This window comes from Branchiostoma lanceolatum, chromosome 15, assembly GCF_035083965.1.
Source record: "Branchiostoma lanceolatum isolate klBraLanc5 chromosome 15, klBraLanc5.hap2, whole genome shotgun sequence".
Taxonomy (NCBI): domain Eukaryota; kingdom Metazoa; phylum Chordata; class Leptocardii; order Amphioxiformes; family Branchiostomatidae; genus Branchiostoma; species Branchiostoma lanceolatum.
In genome coordinates this window covers 18,300,863-18,323,054 of record NC_089736.1, presented here as the reverse complement: position 1 = coordinate 18,323,054, position 22,192 = coordinate 18,300,863, and the positions used below count along the sequence as shown (strand labels likewise).

Sequence of the window (22,192 nt, the reverse complement as noted above, 5' to 3'; positions counted from 1 at the left end):
TGATCGATACCCATTTCAGTCTATGTACTTATCAAGCAATCTAAATTTACTGAACTAACACTTCAATCATTACACCTAGCCCATGAATGTAAACACGGTTAAGGTAGTTCCATAAATCCTTGCCGACTGAGCAGCTATATCAGATATACGCCAAAAATAATTACTCAAGCAACTTGATAAAATTTTGAAACAGTCAGACGTTTCAGACAGCATCCGCTATCTTCCGTCAGTGACTAAAGAATGATCTGGTAGAACTAGGTTTTATACCAAAACTCTGAATAGATATGTTAATGAAGTGAAGACACAATTTCAGATGGTTCAATAGAATAGTAAGTTGATACGAGGTTGTATGCTAATGAATCAATTATCTCTTGTTTTAGGAGCTAATGTTGTTCATCTTTGGGGGGGGGGGAGCGGGGGGGGGGGGGGGAGCGCGTTTTCCCAAGTGCCTGAAAGTTCAATGCGTAGACCTCCTTTCCTGTTCAGGGCGGGATTGTACGTTCTCTCATATATTGCTTCTCTAACTCCCCGTTCGAACCAACGGCGTTCGCGGTCGAGGATACATAATGCTGTAGATTATAAATTGAATGAGTGTCCCTGGTTGTGTTGTTAATGGTGGTAAATTGCCGAGGAGTACCTGTTTGTACTCTTTCTGCAATGTTTATTGTACCTTTGTCTTAGCGGCCGACTAGTCTCCCCAATGTACATGTTATTGAAGCTGGGTTCCTCACATTTCAGTTTGTAGATGACATTGGCTTTAATGCCTTTGTCAGGTCGGTATTTTGGATGGACGTATACGGAATGGTTATGTTGACCTTGTTTCTGTCTGTCAAAGGTTTGCACTTGCGTGTTTTCTTAGACTGGTCCAATTTTGATAGCCACATCTTCATCTTCATCATCCACATTATTGCTCAGCCCGCCTTGAGGCGGATTACTAGCAGCTGCGAAAGTGTTAGTAACAGGTGCAAACAAGGGGTAGAAAAGGATGGGTAGACAAGGACATGTGCACAGAACTGGACAAGTGAAATTTTTAGTGATGTTAGTAATTACAAATTTACATATGTACAAGGACGGGGGGCAGCTCAATGCAGCGAAGCCCGTCCCAGCCCAGTTTTGAACTAGGAGAGGGACTCCGCCTCTGCCACACTAGGCTCAAGTTGGGACTATCCAGCCAGTCACTATCTTACTCCCGAGAGCATACTTTACCTGTACAAATCCACCATTCGTCCCTGCATGGAATACTGTTCACATCTCTGGGCTGGAGCTCCAAAGGATTGCTTGAATCTTTTAGACCGCATCCAACGGAGAATCAGTGTGGTCATTGATCATCGTTTGGCTTCTAAACTGGACTCCCTTTCTCACAGACGTGAAATTGCCTCCCTGTCCCTTTTCTATAGATGATCATAGATACTTCCACGGCCAGTGTTCCGAAGAACTTTCACAACTCGTCCCACCACAGAGACTTATTCAGCGCACTGCCAGGTTCTCCTCTGACTCACACCACTATACTGTACAACTACCTGCCTCAAAGTCATTCTACAGCAACAGCTTTTTTCCACGAACTACAAAACTTTGGAATTCCCTCCCAGCCCACTGCTTTCCCCCCGAATACAACCTACAAACCTTCAAAACAAACATACACCGTTGTCTCTCACCTATGCCACATAAGTTCAATTAGTTCAATGCCGAGAAGTGGCCTCTTACGGCCTTGCATTGAGCGAGATCGTTAAAAAAAAAGTTCATTCCACTCTTTCATGGTACGAGGGAAGAACGAGAGCCTGTAGTAGTTGGTCTTCCACGCGAAGGTCTGCAGCTTGAAAGCAAGATTGGCGCGGCGGGAGCATCGAGCTGCTGGGACGAGACTAGAGGTGTGGGGGACAGAGATGGTGTCGTGCAGGATTTTAAACATGGTGGTCAGCCTGGCTGTTTTGCGACGATGGGAAAGTGGCTGCCATCCCAGATCTTGGAGCATTGATGTGACGGAGCCCGTGCGTTTGTAATTGTTGCATACATACCTGGCAGCTCTGCGTTACACAGCCTCCACCCTACTCACCTGTTCGGCCGTATGAGCATCCCATACCAAGGAGGTGTACTCCACAGACGGTCTGACTAATGCCATGTATGCCACGCCCCTTTGCCTCCACGCTGGCAATCCGCAGGCTCCTACGAAGCATTCCTAAGGTTCTATTGGCCTTGGCTGAGACGTTGTCGACATGGCAGTTCCAGGAAAGGTTGGCGGAGATTGTTAACCCTAAATACTTTGCCTTACTTACCTTGGTCATTATTGTACCATGAAGGGTATAGTCGTAATTGATGGGTGTTCTTGACGAGGGGATGGACATGACCTCACACTTAGATGGATTAAATTGCATGAGCCATGTCCTCTCCCAACTACAGATGTTATTTATGTCATGTTGAAGGTTGACACAGTCTTGTGACTCCTGCACTGCCATCTGCAGTATGCAGTCGTCCGCAAATAAACGAACCTTGGCATGTGCAGCATGGTTAGGGAGATCGTTGATATATGCCAAGAAAATGATCATCCTGGGCCCCAGACTGGTGCCCTGGGGGACACCGCGGAGGACACTGGTACTGGATCAGAACATTCCCCCTCTAGCAAGACACGTTGGGTCCTGCCAGTGAGGAATGCCTGAATCCAGGCCAACGATATCATTGGTGTCAAAATGGCTAAGGCTACTCTCCAAGCCATATGCCACGTGGCATATGATAAAACGGTCACAATCTTACCCACCAACCTCTGCTTGGAGAGAAGGCTAAGGCCCTACTTGCCTAAGGCACCCACGGAGGTGTCTATGTTCCTCTGTTTTGGCTTGGTCTGAGGTGATGATGTTGTCTGCTCGATGGAAGAGAGTTTTAATCAATGCTAGTTTGTGTTCCAATGGGACAAAGGCCAGATACTGATCAGTATGGGTCGGTTTCCTGTAAACTTCAAACTGAAGGTTGCCATCCTTCTCTTTGATGGTTTTGATGTCTAGGAAGGGGAGCATGTTGTCATGACCTGGCTCCTGTGTGAACTTGATGTTGTTATCTACCTGGTTTATGTGGTCAAAGAAGTCGTCTGCCACTCTCTTTTTTAGTCTACACCAAGTGCCGTGCACATAGCGGAACCAGTTGGCTGGGGAAGTGTCATTGAAAGTACTGAGGGCACATTAGCTCCTAAAACAACAGGAGCTGATTGATTCATTAGCATACAACCTTGTCTCAACAAGTTATTGTGTTTTCAAGGACCTGTTGTACGTTATTACCTTCGCCGAGAAGGTTATGCAGAGGGTGGCGTTTGTTTGTGTGTTCGTAGTGGACCAGCTTAACTCGAGAATGCCTGGTTTTGGTATTTGGTATGTTGGTAGGTTTTGATGAGACCTGAAAACGATTATACGTGGTATAGGTTTGGACCCCCTAGCGGCTTTTCTGGAACTGCAGGAGCAGGTTTTGCGTCTGACTTTGAAAGGGAATAACTCAAGAAGGGCTTGATGGATGGTAATGATTTTTGGTAAGTAGATAGCCTGAGTGATGATATACATGATTAGATACGTCTTATGCAAATCAGTATCTAATTTGCATAACTAATGAGGAAAGTTTATACATCCGCCAAATTCCATTATAGGACTCTGGAACATGTGACATATGTACCTGAGGAAGAGAGAAATATTAATTGATATGAACTATGCAAATGAAGACCTCATTTGGATAATTAATGAGAAAATACTATAACAAGATGGCCTTGATGGATGGTCATGATTTTTGGTATGTAGATAGCTTGTGTGATGCTTAGTATGATTGGACGATAATTATGCAAAGCAGATTCTAATTTGCATAATTAGTAACTTTAAAAATCCGCTTCGTTCCATGATATGACTATCCAAATTGTAACTGAGGAAGAGAGGAATGTTGATAGATAGAATAAATGCAAATGTGGGCCTAATTTGCATACTTAATGAGAAACTTCTATAGTTCCACACTTGCAAATGATGGCAATTTCACACATTTGATAATTTGTGGCGTCGGGAAGTTATATGAATGTGAGCATCGTTGAATCAAATTATGCTTATAAGGGCCTCATTTGCATAATTGATGATAAATATTAGCATAACCTTCTTTGTTAAGCTCATAATTTGTTAAGCTCATACTTTGGACACGTTATATTTTAAGACAATCAACTGGTATGATTTAGAATTGATGAGAAACACTCCTGATATATCAGTCATAAAGGTTAAAATCATTTGGCGAAGGTATGAGGTCGTGGAACTCTAGTTTGTTTATGTGTTTTTTTCGATTGCCCTGAAATAGATCAAGAGACTACTTTTCACCGACATAGCAACGTAATACAAAGCTACCCCAACCAGGAAAGAGGCAGAAAAAACAAACCCTATGTCCACTGGTTCAACTATTTAGTTTGAATAGTGTTAATAACTAACTAGAGTTCCACGAACACATTATCTTCGCCAAATAATCAAGGCTTATTGTGGAGAGTGATTAATATTTACATGCTTATCACCCCCTGCAAACTTGATCATACACCATACCGTTTGAAAGTTATGATGGGGGGGGGGGGGAGAATGAGTCCAGTCTAGATAGGGATAAAACTCATTTGGTGGTACAGGACTAGTATATGTGTATAGTGTGCTGATATATGTTATAACTGGTCATCAAAAAATTGAAAGTTATAATTAGATGGTACCGTCAATATATATGAATAGAATAAATCTTTATTCCATATCATACACATTTTGCAAGACATAGTACATGTTACTTTTCCATACGGTGCTAGGTAATACCTAGCAGTGTACTCTCTGAGCAGAGGAGTTGGTCCGGCTGGTTATTCACATGTTTTAGGTGTTTTGTAAGGCTTTCTATTTGGTTCCCTTTCCGTTATGTCTCCAACCGTGTGTTTGACAAAAATGCAGAAACTGAACACTTTAAAAAAAAAAACACACATCTGTTTGAATTGTAGTGAGACTGCCCCATTTGTTTATTTACGTACACCATCTGTTTATTTACACTTCTAGGCAAGGCCTTCTGCTGGCCTGTTTCGGGAACACTGTCACACGCCCCATTATGGAATGTAATGGACTTACAATTATCCTTAATAATTATGCAGATTAGCTCCTGTTTTCTATAATTAGACATCGATTGTGTAAAGCACCATCTGAGCTCTCCACATACAAAACTTCACGACAATCTCTTCACCCCTTCTCAAGTAATACGTGTCCGAATGTCAAAACAAAAACACCCACTGCAGTTCTAAACAAGCCGCTAGGGGGCCCAAACTTACAGAACTTACTTCTTGTGGCATGAACTATCAACCACACAAATATCATGACCATAGCACTTTCAGAAAATATGCCACTAAATTTTGAAGCTCCGCTGCAGTACCTTAGGTACTCGCTAGAAGGCCCATTATCGAACTTGACCTTCCTTTCCGTAAACCCTACCCATCCACTAAATATCATACAGATCTATCAACAGCTTCTTGAGTTATGTTGTCCACAAGAATTGCGCATCCACACAAAGCCCGCTGCAGTACCGACGGAAAATGCCAGGAGAACCGTTTTTGAACTTGATCTCTGTTTTCACAACATCTACACACCTGCAAAAAATTATGAAGATCCATCAACGTTTCCGTCACTTTTTTCGCCTACATACAAACGCACAAAAATTAAAAGTCCGCTGCAGTACTGTTCAAAAACGCAAGGTAAACCATTTTTGAACTTGACCTTCCTTTGCACAACCACTACACACCTACCAAAAATCATCAAGATTCATCAAAGGTTTCTTGAGTTATGCTCTTGACATACATACAGACCCACCAAACAGCTGGCTCAACCGAAAACATAATCTACCCCGAGTACTATAGTACTCGGCGAAGATAATAAGTGTGAATAGTGTTAATAACTAATAACTCAAGGTTTCGAGTCGGAGTTCAAATTTTTGTGCGTTTTCACTGAATTTGTGTCATTGGAGATCGCGAAAAAGTTATCATATGATTTTCATTTTTATTTTTTCAGAGACTGGATGTAACGAACGTTACGCTTTTTCAGCATATGACAGTTATGCCGTTACCCAGGAAAACTCTTTTTTTTTCAAGCAGCATCGATCGTGTAAAAAAATGATAATTTTCGGGTCCATAATTTACTTTTTTTTCTATGGTTTCTACCCAAAATAATCATAAAGGGACAGCAGACGATTATATCGGAAAGCAGCAAGAAACCGATCATATTTCCCGTCCTACTTTTCTTGGTGGAATTATTTTGTAGCCCCTCGGCGAGAGCCTACATAATAGTACGAAATCGTAAAATAAACTCCGGCCCGAGATCTCAAGCATCGCAAAAAAAAGTAAATGGCGTATGAGTCAGTCAGGTGACCGCCACAGGTTTCCGCCCCTTGGGACCGAAATTTCAAAGGGATTTCTGGGAAGTGTGAATACCGGAAGTGGCGGTCCCACATACCGGAAGTGGTGGAAACACGTCGAAACTTTGGTGCCAGCTGGTGACGATGACGGAGTTGTGCCTTCTCTCATGTTTCACTCCGACAACATAACGCACTGACAACAGACGGCGATCGTTCCGTGTTGTTGACTGACTGATCCTACATCACGCCTACCTGATGATAAATCGTTCGGTTTAATTTATCGTCAAGTCTCTCGAATCATTTATCTAGAACACGTCTGGGCGGCGGCCATGTTGGAGAAGGTAAGTTTGAGACTAATCTGTTACGTGATAGAGTAGAGCAGAACTAGGATAGTCGCCACAGTAGGCATTGGTACTTTGACACGTTCTTGTTACAAGAGTGGAAGAACCGCAGGCTCGTCGCTGTCATAGTGATGTCACATTAACGTGGGAGGAGTTGTCAAGGACCTGTTGTACGTCATACGGTTACTCAACTCCAAAGTTTGGTGGGGAGGGGGGCAGGCTAGGCTTCTCAAGGTAGCAGAACACAGTTCTGATTCTATGGGGATTTCTATAGTTAATCATTAATGACCACAAAGTGACCGACATCAACGCAGATACAATTATAGTAGGGAACCCTGGAGAAGCACGACAAACAAATATGTTGAAGTTGAGGGTACAATCAACAAAATAACTGAAGACCAAAAAAGTTATCGTTTTTAAACATTTTGACGACCACTTTTAAATGGGGTTATGCAGAGTCATACAGAACTGCAGCCGACTCACCCTGGCAGGCAGCTGTAAAGGTCACACGCATTCATTCGCCGAATGGGCAAACTTAGGGGGGTTCGGTGGGGGGTGGGGGGTGTTATATGCTGCACGGGAAATTTTTAAATCTAGACCCTCTGAAATGCTATTTCCTGCATTCTGAGGGGCAAATTTTGCTGGAAGAGTAAGCTAAGTTTAATGACATCACTATTTGTAAAAAAAAATTCAGAAGGGTTTCAGCTTGATTTTGCCAGAGGCACGACATGCTCCCTCAGGAAGATTAAAAAGTCTTGACCCATTGAAACGCTCTTTCCTGAATTCTGAGGGGCAAATTTCGATGGTCAACCGTAAAGTAAGTTTAATGACATCTCTATATGTGGGCAACGCCCCCCAACATATTTTTCGGGTGGTCAGCCGCCCGCCTGGCCCCCCCTTTGCCGCCGCCACTGCATTTATACAGGGTTCGAAATACCACCAAGCAACTTGCAATTTGCAAGCGATTTTCAAGATAATCTTGCAAGTTGAAAAATACAAGTTTGTATTCCATGAATGCCTTGGAACAAGCTGTTCTCGTTACACACTGACACACAATCATCCCATGGAAATTGCATGTATTTGTCACAGTATTTGTCGCTATGTCACAGTATTATACGGTAAATTTTCAATTAAAACACAGAAAGAAATGTTTTTTTGTTCTAAACCATCTAAAATCCTTCATAGATAGAGAATTTTTTTGGCTGAAATTTGCGCTGGAAAAGGATGAAAACAAATACCGTCAGAAAATCAAAATGGCCAACATACATGTAAATAACATGCTGACCTATAGAAATTTTCACGATGCCTCCAGCAGTCATAAGGCTCGTAAATTCAAGCACCATGTTTCAGTCACTGGTTTATTTGTAGGGGAAAACTGAAGTAATTTTGTTATTGTTGCTACTACATTAGAAATTCTGCTAAGTTGAAATTTTTTCAATCTTTTTTAAAAGTTGAACATGTTGTAATACTATACTGTTTTGTGTTTACTACTGAACTTTTGTGTTTCCTACTGACTATATAATTTTGCATTGGATATTTTCTAAATTACATGTAAATTGATTATAGTCGTTGCTATGTCAGGCTGAGTATGTATGTAGAGCAAAAGCAGTTACATACCGACTATAATATTGCAAGTTAATTTTCAAATTGCAAGTAAATATTTTGCCAACTTGCAATTTTGCAAGTAACCAAAAAAAAGTATTTCGATCCCTTTTAGTAGAGTCTTCGGTCAGGTAGGATGTAAAGAAACCTGACTTATTAATATTATACTACCATACGGAAGATTTAGGGCCCACTATTTGTTTACTGCAATGTCACACACTCTGGGGGTCGCGATAAATACTGTGTGCTGCTGCCTCAAGGAGATGTGTTCGGCCCATGGGGATTTCTTTAGTTTAAAGGGCCACGGGGTGACTGGTTTCCATGCGGTGAATATTATAGTAGGGTGCCCTTGAGAAATATGAAAAACGAATATGTTTGAGTTCAGGGTACAACCTACAAATGATTTTCAAAAATCTGTCGGCGTATCGGCTTCTCATGCTCACGTTGAAACAGCGCTCTGGAAGAGGTCACTGAACTGCAGCCGAGTTACCCCGAGAGGCGGTTGCGCCAGGAACCACATCTATACAAAAGTGGACAAAATTCACAATCCAAATCCTACAGTCTAAAAGCTGATGATCGATCGACATATTCCTACACATTTGCAACACAGCACAGTTTACACATGGATGCCTTTCATATACGACTTTCTACCCAGTCTTCAAAAATTTTGGCCGTACGACTTTTTGTACTGCGTCATAGACCCCAGGGGTCGCAGATATATACTGTGTTCTGCGACCTTGAACTACTAGTACCTTCTACTGTGCATGTTGGTAACTCCATACAATGTGAGATAGGGGTTGAAAATTTACTGCACAAACGTAAAACTTTTCTTGAACTAAGTATCAACTTGATACAAAGTGTGTTGGAATGTCAAACAACTTGGGACCATGACAACTCAGCTCCTTGGGCAAATAAGGACAGGTCGGCGTAACTCTAAACCTAACCTCAACCCTAACCCTATACCAACACAACACTATCTAAGTCTAACCTACCTCCCTGCTTTAACCGTAACCATAACCCCAGTCCAGCAAACACTGGACCTCGGGCTTTATGAGAGGCTCTGAGAGGACGTCCCTACTGAAGCTAGGTACTCATTTTCACCTGAGTAGAGTGAGGAGATACGTGTAAAAGGCCATCATGGGTTAAAAGTTAAGTGTTCACATCCAAGTGGAGGTGGTAACCCCCTCACAGTCAAGCCTGATCTTTCCTCCAAATTTGAAACATTTTAAAGCAGCTATTACCGAGTTATGGCAGTTTTCCCACAGGACTTTGACAATCACTGCTTAGATGCTCTGGCCTGCCTTACACAAACAGAGAAGATTTTTGTCATGATATCGTAGGAGAGAGACCACAAACTGCAGTGTTCATAATGGTAGTGGAGAGAGACAACACAGTTCGGTAATATTTGATCGTAAGGATCTTTTTGGGGAGCAGCTGGTCAGTGCAAGTTGCAGTGGAAATAAATTTGAAAAAAAACAAACTTTGGCCGGCGCTAGCTCTAGTCTTGGATCTTGTACAAATAGACCTGGCATGAATAATAACAGTAGGCAGGTGGTTTCTATGAAGACAGGACAGTGCTGAATTAAAGTCAGTTGGACGATTATGAGAATAAAACTTGCGTTGCCGTATACTTTTTTGCAAATTTTTTTTACTTGGTGAACAGAAACGTTTCAGGGCAAAATCATCCATATTTCTGGTCAAGATATTTTCTACCATGACCTTTTTTTTTTTCTGTTGAAATACTGTGCCCTTATGATGTGTATGAGAGCACATTTAAGATGGGTAAGTAAGTTGAATTGATTCTCTTGTTTACTTTTTTCCAGTAGATACCACAATTTGTGCATTATATCTAGGAGGTTAAATCCTTGATTATATTTAGATTTCAACATTTTCTTCGTGTTCAAAAAATGTTAAAATTAATGTGAAGGCCTAATAAAGGCAACCAGAGCATTTTATGAGGCTTGAAAACTGGAAATATTCTAGTTGCTGTAATCTTTCTGAAATTGACATTTAATGCCATTGTTTACCACATTTGCGTGCAGATGTCTTATCAAAAGTGCTCAAAAGCGGCACAAAGTACATGTACATGGTGATCTTTTAGTTTCACACGCCTAGTGTACATGTAAATAGGCCGATACCAATTATAGCCCCGCCCACCTCCGTCAAAACGTAGAAAAGCAAAATTAAAACATAAAAATGCAAATATTTGACGGACATGCAGTCACTCTCTCATTGGTCGAACCGTTAATTGTGATAGACAGTCAGGATCAGTCTATTAGGGCTGGTAGTTTCTATCAGTTCTCACCACACAACGAGTCATCGTATCTTTGCTCCTTTAATGTCGATAGGTAATGGTATTGTATTATTGAAACTTACTACGTGTAGGAATGAGTTTTTTATTCAAGTTTCAAGCCTCATAAAATGCTCTGGATGCCTTTAAGAAGTAAAAAATCTGATCAGTATTGGTGTAACGTTATGTGCCTGAAATCTTGCAATGACTAGGGGTAAATGCTGGTTTGTTTTAATCAGGTCCAATTCCAGTTTTATTCAGGTCCTCATGTTCATGTCCAGAAAACTGAACCAACAGCTACAGAAAGAGACAAATGTGGATTAAGGCTAAACTTGATTCAGGGTTGCTTTTTTGACATTTTTTTGGCAGATGACATACTAGTAATTCGATTCTAAACAGAAAGGTCTAATGTTATATGTTTGTACTTCGTTCAGGTTTGTTGGACTCGGTTTTGGACTTTCAGTTATTTTAGACTTGGTTCTTGGGTGTTGTTCAGGTCGGAATGAGATCCAGTGAACAGGTATCCACCTCCAGTGAACCGGTATCCACCCCTAGACTAGACGTGTGTACTCATTTCATGTCTTTCTTTTACACAAGGCCCGGCTCCTCAGGCTTGATTCAGTAGTAAGAGCAAATTTTTTTCTTATTTTTTTCGCCATGTTGCTTCATATTTTTCCTGAAAAAATCAGAGAACCAAGTAATTAAATTGGTGTGGCCTTAGGAAGATTTTGTGAATTTTAAAACAGTAAAGAAACGTTGTATCAAGGTCAACAAAAACATTAATAAAAAAGATTACCTCCCCCTACATAATGGAATGGGTGAACGCGTGATCCATTGTGAAATGAAGGCACCACTTGAGATTCAGCATCGCCGTGTGGGGCACTTATATGGCATTATGGCATCATAACTGATATGGAATGGAGGCTTCTGATTGGTCCACGTTATCTGGCTATAAGTATATGATAATGTAAAATAAAGGTTATTATTGTTAATGTTATTGTTATTGTTATTATCATAATATTCATACTTGCTGATAGTGATGAATGGAATTTTGAACTAACACAATAAAATAGAGAGGTGTTGAATTTGCCGGTGTGTTATTTCGGTGGCCCTGCCGCTGGCTTGATCGGCTAGACTGTTGCGGTGTCTGTTTGTACATTCTGTAGGGAGCTGTCAGAGTTACCCATGCTCCACACCCACATGGAGAACAGATGCTTACCAACCCATGGGTGTACAGCCTGTGGGTGTCTGGGAGATATTGCGTGCAGTACTCCCATGCAAACCTCATGCCAAATTGGTTTTGCTTACTTGCTTACCTTCTGTTGACTGACAGTTGAGTGTAGGTTGCCCTGTACTTTAACTGTCATTACTGACTAGAGTAAGCTCCTATCAGACCCCAGACTTTGCTACAAATACTTAGATCCACGATTAGCTAATGACACCATCAGTGATACCCCTTTAGGGGTGCTTTGAGGATGTTTCTACTACTGCAGCAGCAGAAAACAGTGGACTACTACTAGAAGAAGAAAATATGGCCTGAGTTTGTCAATTGTGAAGCTTTAAATGATAAATGGAGGATCTTGGATACAAACTGAAAAAATAATGGGTAACAAAATATTCATGTTATCGACATTCACAGGCACTTAGATATCTAGTGGGGGGGAGGGCCGCTGCGTGGGATGTTGGGTCAGAAAAAAAATTTCCCTGGCCCTCCCTCCTTGCTCAATTTTTTCCCTGGCCCTCCCCTCCAGCTAAAAAAATTTTTCCCTGACCCTCCCCCTTTATTTTGAGGGGCAAGTTTTACTGATAGACTAAAATGCTTGATGACGTCTCCATTAGTGACAAAAAAAGAATCAGCAAAGAAAATTTAGCACAACAAAACTTTATCACGTATCCAAGTCCTTCGAGAATAACTTCGGTCAGCAAAAATAAAACATTTTCAACACTTGTCCAAACGCGCCCTGTACTATAAACACAATGAAGAATTAGACATCCTACTTTTAGAAAGAACGCCACAAAGACGTCCTATTTTTTTCTCCAATGTTTTCCCCAGTAACTTTCTCCGGTAACAATACATCACTGAATGTGTTCAAATGTCGTTGACTCAAGCATTCCAACAGCCGCTTCATCGTGCTATCTCCGCCATTATTTTCGATAAAATCTTGCAAATTTACTCTTAGTTGACATCTAGCGAAATAGCGAGACTCTCATGTCATTGGTCCATTTTCTGTGACGCCTCGTAAATGGGCGCTGTTATTGGTGGAATCAAAAATCTCTTTACTATTTTCCGCGGAAATAAAGTACAATATTATTGTTACTCGGCCGGCTTAAACTTTAACAATGTAACGTTATACACAAATTACGGAAAGCCTGATAGCTCAGGAGTATTTCGAAATTTCTAGGCTTTATTGGCAATAACTGACAGTGAACCGGGGAAAACATCAGCAAAAATGTCAGCCCGATGCGACCGACCAGAACTGTAGTGGGGAGGGGAGCGTGACGCCGATTTTTCAACTCCACCGCCACCATGGTCGTCTTGCAACCACAGCACTCCTATGTTTGGGTTGTTTGCGTTGGGTTATCGCCTGCAGGCATTAGAACTGATCTAAATCGGCCTTGTCGGAAACTTCCGCTGATTTTCTGGAGATCTTGGCAAGTTCCAAGGTCTGTCTATATCCTTTCACGCCGATTTTTGTCTGTCAAAGATGACAGAAAAGGCAGAATTTTTGTCTGTCTCAAGTGGCAAAATTCCTTCAAATGATGGCATGACGACGCTGGCTACAACATACACTGACTGTTACTTTACAGGCTCTAAATGCTATTTCCTGCATTTTGACTTTGAGAGGCAAATTTTGCTAGCAGGCCTAAAAGGTTTTCTGAGAAAAAATTTCATTGGCCCTCCCCCAAGCCAATTTTTTTTCCTTGGCCCTCCCCCAGGCATCTTTTTTTTCCCTTGGCCCTCCCCCCCTATGCCGGCCCTCACCCCCCGCTAAATTTCGCACTGTCCCTTACTAGCACATTTGCAACTTTTTTTGGTTATTTTCCATTTCATATTTCCAGTATTTACAAATACAAGTCAAACTTGTCCATCAAAGGTTAAAACCAACTGTATCCGCCACCCAATTCCTGTCAACAACTACATTGACAACCGTCCTATTTGGTATAGTAATTGTACTCTCGCAAGCAACCAACTGCCGGACGCAACTAGCAACCGCAGGGGTTGTTCACACTCCATTCATCGACAAATTGATTGACAGTGGCAGTTAGTCCAGAGGACATTTCAATCTGTGGCAATTTTGTGTGATTCTTCTGTAAAACATTTGAAAGAATTGCAGCAATATTGCAAAGCTAGATATCGTGTAGATAGATAGGCATTATTAGGTTGAGAAGGTAGTAGTTTGGAGGCTAATGTGTATTTGCAGAAAATATTTTCAAATTGCAGGACAAAATTTTGACATTCTGCAATACCGGTATTGCAGTCTGAGAAAAAGGATTTTTACCACTGCCCTTTTAAATCATACAGGCATACATACATAATACATGAGGGTCTGCATGGGGGGTCCTGGCAATGCTTCACGGTAAATTCAAGATTGCAGACAACGCTTAACGGGATGGCCGGCAACGCTTAACGGTAAATTCAGGAGCTTTGCAACGCTATTCAGGTGGTGTTGACGTCAAGGGATTGTCAACGTTGAAAATGGGTTGTTACCTGTACAGGGCTCAAAATAGAGGGTGCATGTGCACCTGTGTCAGGGCTCTAGCCAGCCTAAAATTTAATTCCGTAAGCCCAAATTTTTGGTAAACCTAACATGTCGAGCACGGCAGGCACGAGGTGTCACGCAATAGGCGCGACAATTCTAGGGGGGTCCGTGGGTATTCCCCCCGGGAAATTTTGAAATCTAGACCCTCTGAAACGCTATCTCCAGCATTTTGAGGGGCAAGTTTTGCTGGTAGACAAAGCTTTAGTAATGCCATCTCTTTTGGTGAAAAATTACTTGGGCCTTCGTTGTATACAATCGGCAAATAAATGAAATTTAGCACCACAAAACTTTCTTATTTATTTGACAAATACACACGTGAATTTAAGTCGGCAGAAATAAAATATTTTCAACACCGGTCCCGTTTGCGCCCTGTACTAAATATAGCAGGAAATGAGATACCCTACTTTGGACAGAAGGCCCTAAAGACGTTCAATATTTTCCTTCCATGTTTTCCATGGTCGATTTCTCCGGTAACTTCCACTTGATTTGATCAAAATTCATTGATTCAAGCAAGGAGGTTATATAGAGGTCTATATAACCTCCTTGATTGAAGCCTTCAAACAGCCCCATTGTCGCACCAAATATCAATGTCCGATGAAACCTCGCGGATTCGCGCTTCAGCTTACATCTCGTGAACCGCGAGACTTGTATGTCATTGGTCTATTTTCCGTGACGCGGCGTGAACAAACGCTTTTATTGGTAGATGATTTTGATGATATCTGATTCTGAGGTCTCAAACTCTCAACACCAGTTTTCGCGGGAAGAAAGTGCGTGTAACTCGGCGTAAAACTTTAACAATGTTTACCAAAAAAATACGGAAAGCCTGGTAACTACCGGAGTATTTTATTGTGTAGCTATAACTGGCGGTGAACCGGGGAAAACAGCAGAAAAAACATCAGCCCGATGCGACCGGCCAGAATTGTATTGGGGCACTGGTAGTGGGGAGGGGGGCACACGACGCTGATTTTCTCTCGGCCCACGAACCACTGGCAACCTCCACGCCTCCGTTTGTCTGCTATAAAGCCACCTTGGGGCTGTCAGCTGTCGCCGGCGGAAGATAGAAATGGCCTGAATCTACTTCGCTTCAAACTTCCGCTTCTTTTCTGGAGATCTTTGCAAAAGTTCAAGCCCTGTCTATACCTTTTCTCCCGATTTTTGTCCGTCAAGGTTTACGGATTGGTTTTGAATTTTTTCCGTAACACGCAGCAAAGTTCCGTAAATTTACGGCAAAACTGGTGCTGGCTAGAGCCCTGACCTGTGTGCACCCAAAATAGAAGCTGTGCACCTAATTTTTGACTGTGGGTGCACCAGTGTACCTAGATTTTTTTCGAGGGCTATAGGGTAAAGGTACTATAACTGGTATACAGAATATTCTTCAAATTTAAGTATGTATTTGTTGGACCTTATTTGATATACAGGTCAAACCTGCCCAAGGCGACCACCTGGGGGACCAAGGAAAAGTGGTCGCGTTGGACAGGTTCTTTGCCTTGAAGAGGATCGACTCACAACGTGTTTCCAAGTTGAGGTTGATATGTATACTTAAGTATACAGTAACATGGATGGAAAATGATGTGATTTTAGACCGCATAACCACCTTCAGCTTTCATTCCCATTGACAGAAGGATCCTATAAAACTCCGCTATCGTTGTAACATTTGTGTACCATTACATCGTGTACAAATTTCTGCCATAATTTTGACTTCAAAACAATCTCTGCCTCTCCCGATTGAATAATGCCCTTCCGCATTGACACGTTACCTCAAACACACACACGCATAAGTAAGGCCTCAAAGGCAAAAAGCCCCAGCAAATAAATGGGCAAAAAATTTTCGATCTGACAAATGAATGATGAAGACGGAACGTTTTGATCTTGCTGGCCAAGCTCATGACTGCATCGAAAGGTAAGAGTGCAGCAAAATGTACAGCGTCATCGATCACAAGCAAGAAGCGCCCAATAAAGGTTTGTGACATTCATCAAAGTAAAAAGAAATCTTAATGTTCATCGATAATGGGAATATTCTAACGTTAAATGTTCACATTAAGAAGCGTTGCCTTTTAGAAACGCCAGCGGTAACGTTACCAAAATGGCGTCGGCCCGAAGCAACAACATGTCTTCCCAAAAAGTTTTGCTCACAGCGAAGTCATTTTTTGGTGGTATCTAGTAAGACACAGACAGATTTTTGATAAAAATACCAAGAAATGGATAGTGATTACTGTGAAATCTGACTTTTTAACGCTATGTGCTACGTAATAGTTTCGATGATTTAAAAGTTCAAACTGCACCAGAAGCTTGCAGTAACTTTACGAATACGAATAAGTATTTTGTATAATTCACTTATCTTTGTTAAAGTTTGTAAACGTTATATCAAAAAACTTTATGGATGAATTGATGCCATCAATAGATTTTTGTCCGTAAAGGTTTTTAAAACGTTTCAGTCATAGGCAGCAAAATCTGACGTTGCCACAGGCTTGAAAATGAGGCGGTCGTCATGGGCAGGGGTTGGGCTCTGTGCAGTTCCAATTTGTGCCGGTTGTGTTGGAGGGTGGTCGCCTTGGGCAGGCCGCTTAATGCTTGTGCCTATGGGGAAAATTTTCGGAACCGAGAAAAAGCGGTTGCCGTGCACGCGGCCTGCAGCTGGTGGTCGCCTCAAAGGCATGTTTGACCTGTATCACTTGTTTGAAATTTTTAAGTTATAGAATAACAGTTTGAAGCTCTTAAGAGAGATAATAGTGTTAAACTTTGTAATTATGTTTTGTTGACATTCAAGTTTATTCTATATGGTGCACCCAAAATTTCTCCTGTGCACCTAATTTTTCTGGTTGGGTGCGCCAGTCCATCTATTTCTAAAAATGAATTTTGCGCCCTGTATGTGTACCTAGAAATGAAACGCAGCATGCAAGGTACTTCATACAGCATTGGTACGTAAGGAAACCTCTTAAGAACATTTTATTTCACTTCGATCACCAGCCTACATCTAAAACATGAGATACCCCTGAAGATGATGGTTGGCTGCCACTAGTTGCCCTGATCTGGTGGTAAAAGACCTGGTATGCCATTCATTCTTGCACACTTGCAGGAAATTAAATATTGGGGGGGGGGGGGGGGGGGGGTAAATGTTCACGCCAGTCGATCGCCATGACGAGCGCCAAGGGCGCGACATTACTAGCATTTTGACTGGCAAATATGGCTGCTAATGTAAATAATGACATCTGTTTGTGAATGAAATACAGAAAAGTTTTACCTTGAGTGTTAGTTTTGGGGGGGGGGCTACACCATCCCGACAATACGCTTAACTTCGGGGGCAAACTTTGCTGGTAGAGTGAAAAATATAAGTGTTCACCTGGAGTTTTCTTGGGCGGCGCCCTCCCGACACGGCGATGGAGGCGCTATGATCTTGGGGCAGTCTGGGGGCGTGCTTTCCCAGAGAATAACGCACTACATCGAATTGAAACGGCCAGTAACGCTTCACGATTAATATGTCAACAACGCTTAACGTTGAATTAGAGCGGGCCTGCTACGATTAACGGTAAATTGAAATAACGCTTAACCAAAAAGGGCATGCAGGCCCTCATACATGTAAGATTTCAGATTCAAGCTCTGAAGAGAGGCAGTGAAGTTTGTAATTAGATTTTGCTGGCATTCTACATGGTGTTTTATTTTGTATACTCAAAATGTTTTCTGTGTACCAATTCAAACAAGTGCTTTTGAAAAAGCTGGCATTTGGCGGGTCAGGGTCCAATAACAAGTTGCCTGAGGCAATTGACAGGATGATCCTGTCAACAGTGGGGAAATTTGCACTATTGACAGGATCATCAAGAATAGTAACATGTAGATTCAGTCTCATGGCTGAATGCTGAAAATTTCCATGGTCACGTGTGGTGAAGCACTTTTTCAAGCTATCAACTATAATCCAGCCTCCGTCACTGAGACGTCAAAGGAAAAAAACAAAGAACATTTCTTAAAATCCTGAGCAAGAGTAGAAAGGCAACATTTTCAAGAAAATGCAGGATATTTCCCTCCCATTAACGTTTCTGCATTATGCAAATGAGGTATCCATTAGCACAATGCATATTCTGCTGTATCCACCTAGAGCTACCAACACCTCCAATAGCATTTATTGTAAGGAAATTATAAGTTTCTGCATTACCAGCAAGGTTGGCAGGAGACCACCAACTACCAACCAAACTATCAAGTGCAGTTTGTGATGGCCATAAAAAGGAATTGTATGCCAACTGGTAGTTGGCAATTTTTTACATGATCTTGGGTAAATGTGTTCAACAGAGAATGAATGACCTTGGTGCATTTCCTAAGTCGAACCGCAGGTCACCGTAGAACGCTTTATTTTCTTTTTTACGGCGTTTGCCGCGGCACGATTTGACCCCGTTGCATGGGTGTAAACAACCGCCTGTCGGCAGCAAAAAGACCTCGGACCTACATAATGTTTATATTTTTTCACATCTACAGGATCTGCCCAACACAACCATGTAGTCATTTCGTGCACAGCAAATTGTCAGCGAGCGCTGTGGCTTTCGAAACATTGACCATTTTTTGGTCAGTATATTTGTGCGTGTATCATTGACGGTTCACCTGGAACCAACTAGATATTTACATCACCTGATAGCCCATTTCCTCACCTTTAAATTGATACCAAAGTTCCTTGGATAATTTTATGGGAACCGGTTTTGCCTCAAAAAAAACTAACAAGAGGTCAATTTGTAGGGCGTCTTATTCTGAAGAAGAAGACAAACACAATGTCCTTTTACCATGCTTTACAGAACTCAAAACTTACCTAATGGCATTGGTCAACTTGCATATGAATCTCACTTGTCCTGGCTTCAAGATGATATTAGTCTTATTTGGAAATGTTTCAAAATATTAATTTTAGACGGCAAAACTTGAGCCGTAATTTTCATCAACGTTCCCAACACCGGCTGAAAGTTGCAACATTGCACCTGACCTAGCCTGACCCCCGCGGCAGGAAAATGGAACGTACTGGCTGGGTTCGGTCGCTCGAACGCAGGAGTTCGAAGTGATTGACTTCAAATTTGACTATTTTGTGAATATCAGGTACCTTGTACTAAAACCTCTGTCTGTCTGTACTTGACTGTTATCATGTCAATTATCATATTGCATGTGGTAGCCGCGTTCATACAGCTTCTAATACAAAAAAATGGGCTTTGTTATGCCACGCGAAATGTATCGAAATGTATCCAAAGCGCAGGAGTGCACGCATCGGTAGCTAGAACTAGGCAGAAATTTCACCACCGCAAAGTAGACATTGTCGCAGTTTTTTCGGGGGCAAAACCGGTTCCCCTAAAATTATCCTGGGGACTTCGGTATCAATTTAAAGATGAGGAAATGGGCTATCACGCGATGTAAATATCTAGTTGGTTCCAGGTGAACTGTAAATAAGGGCCAATTTACACACAGCTTGTCTAGATATCTAGACTGCAGATATCTGCCAGGCGACAGCTTTTTTCTGTGTCTAAACAGGAATTTTATGGTCTTAATGAGGGTTTTTTTAGATGTCGGGAAAATTTCAGCCGACCACTCTGAAGCATTCGCCCGACAACTCAGCGGGAGTCCCCGACCGCTCCAGCCGGACGTCTAAACAGAATGTGTCGCGTAGTAGACATCTGGAGGTCGGGGTTCACGCTAGTTTGCATATTTGGCGGGCGATTAAGCGGGAAAACTTCTTAGCATCAAGGACCATTTGTTCCCAAACGGACGACGGACTTCTTTCGTGATGCCAGATCGTTCGGTGGATCAGCCCTCCCCCCTCCGCCACGACAAGGGCAGCGAGTAGGAACGCAGCGTTGATTCTGACCGGTCGCTGTCGTCTTCCCCGGTACCTCAAACGCCTCTTGCGCTCAACCCTTGCTTGCTGCCTCATGTTATGCCACACGCGAGTCAGATAAAGAAAGAATACCATATTCATCATGACGAAAAACACAGGCGGTTCTCCCGCCATTTTGAAACGCGCGCTAGAGTTAAATAGGGTCCATGCAACAGGGTCCAACCCGGGTCCGGCCGTGACCCGGAAAAAGCCGTCTTAGAGAAGGCTGCGCAGAACCGATGCGCATAGAGCTCTGCGGTTCGACTGTCCTATAGCTTCATTACGAACGCGCCCATGTAAAACATGTAAGCCTATGGGGCGAAAAAACCTTGCGCTGAATGAGACCTACAGTTAAATGTTGCATTTTGCAGGACCTGGTACTGTTGGAGGATGTATGAGGGTACACCTGAGTCCTGTGAGTGTGAGCCAGCTGTGTTGACCCAGTCCCACCCTCTACACCGCACCAGTCAGGAGAGATGGGACGGAGCAAACCTCTTCTCTAGATCCACCCAAGTGCAAGAAATTACTCCAGACCCTGATGGTAAGTATCCTGCTTCTACATTATGCTATTGCTTCTTTCAAGGCGACCACATCAGGATGATTACTTTCATTGATAATCCAAAAATACTTCCGGCCCATGAAAAATAAAATCCTACATTAATTTGTCTTCATAGCAGTCAGAAAGTCCCTTGCAGCCGACCGAACTGATGTCTAAAGATATTTAAAGGTATGAAGGTTTGTTTGTAACTAACAAAATAAGTACAAGGTGCAGCCACATGCTCTGTTGGAGGTGTGTGGTCTAGCAGCATGAGAGTGTCTCTTGTGAGTTTCAGTGAATTTTGATTAATGTGTGATAAAAAGAGATTGTATGCAAGTACATAATTTTTTGCAATTTTTTAAAATGTTATGCAGGGTCAATGTGCTTGACATATATTGAATAATATCATTACTCTGGGAAGGAGGATGACCTCCTGAAGGGAGTATTGGAAATACTTTTGTTTGCACGTTCGCAGCTAGAACTCACGTTCCCGTTGTCACATTGGTGTTTAACTTTGGATATCATTTGCTAGGTTGGGTGTGGTGATGCACGATGTCTTTGTTACACCGTAACTCCTTTCTTTCGCTACTAATTGCTGTGATCGTATAGTCACTGTTACATTGTAAAATAGACAACGTGCATCACCACACGCAACCTAGCAAACAATATGCCAAGTTACATGCCAATGCGGCAACGGGTATTGTGAGTTCTAGTTTCATTTCCTGTTAGTGTTACAGTAGGTTTATTAGTGGCGTATGAAGGCACCTATTTTCTCATCCGTGCCAGTGTAATTGTTATGAAGAAAACTCATGAATGAGACCATGATAACTGGCACTTTGTAGAATAGAGTTCCATGTATCCAATAATATTCTTCTGTGTTAGCATCAGCAGGGCTCCAGACTAACTTTTAGACCTAGGAGCACTGTGCTCCTAACTCAAAAAAGTTAGGAGCACCAGCAAAAATCTAGGAGCACCACTACAAAAAGTTGGAGGAACAAGCAAAAGTCTTGGCTATACCAAGTAATACTCCTATTAATCAATGTTAACAACCGGGAATAAAGTATTTGAATAAATCATAAAAGATAAAAGCCTACATTGATGGTGCAGAACAATTGGCAATTCAATTCATTCCATACCTAACTACATACTAAATGATACTAGTTAGAGGGATTTTTAGAAAAATTGGGCATAGGGTCCCCTGCTGGCCCCTATCCGGGGGCCACGGTGCCTCAAGTTCAACAAGTGAAAAAATACACAATGGTGTTTTCAACTTGGAACAAGGCAAGCAATGATTCACATGACCATTTATTTGCGATGACATTGAAAATGACATAAGCTTGAGTGATATATTGGGATTTTCGAAAAAATTGGGCATAGGTTCCCCGGCTGGCCCCTATCCGGGGGCCACGGTGCCTCAAGTTCGACAAGTTGAAAAATACACAATTGCATTTTTTA

The 22,192-nt window shown here is 42.1% G+C and overlaps 1 protein-coding gene across 4 annotated transcripts in view; it reads left to right on the top strand.

Annotated features, from left to right (window-relative positions):
* Positions 1 to 6,448: 6,448 nt before the first annotated feature.
* Positions 6,449 to 22,192, top strand: part of LOC136420562 (uncharacterized) — a 53,075-nt gene continuing 37,331 nt past the window's right edge. For 2 of the 4 annotated variants that reach the window (XM_066407528.1, XM_066407527.1), the window contains exons 1-2: positions 6,449 to 6,710; positions 20,571 to 20,740. In XM_066407528.1, the coding sequence (XP_066263625.1) occupies positions 20,590 to 20,740 (151 nt within the window). In that variant the 5' untranslated portion in view covers positions 6,449 to 6,710; positions 20,571 to 20,589. Of the gene's footprint in view, positions 6,711 to 20,570; positions 20,741 to 20,873; positions 20,927 to 22,192 lie in introns of those variants that run through there. The other 2 variants (XM_066407529.1, XM_066407530.1) reach the window with 2 other exon arrangements.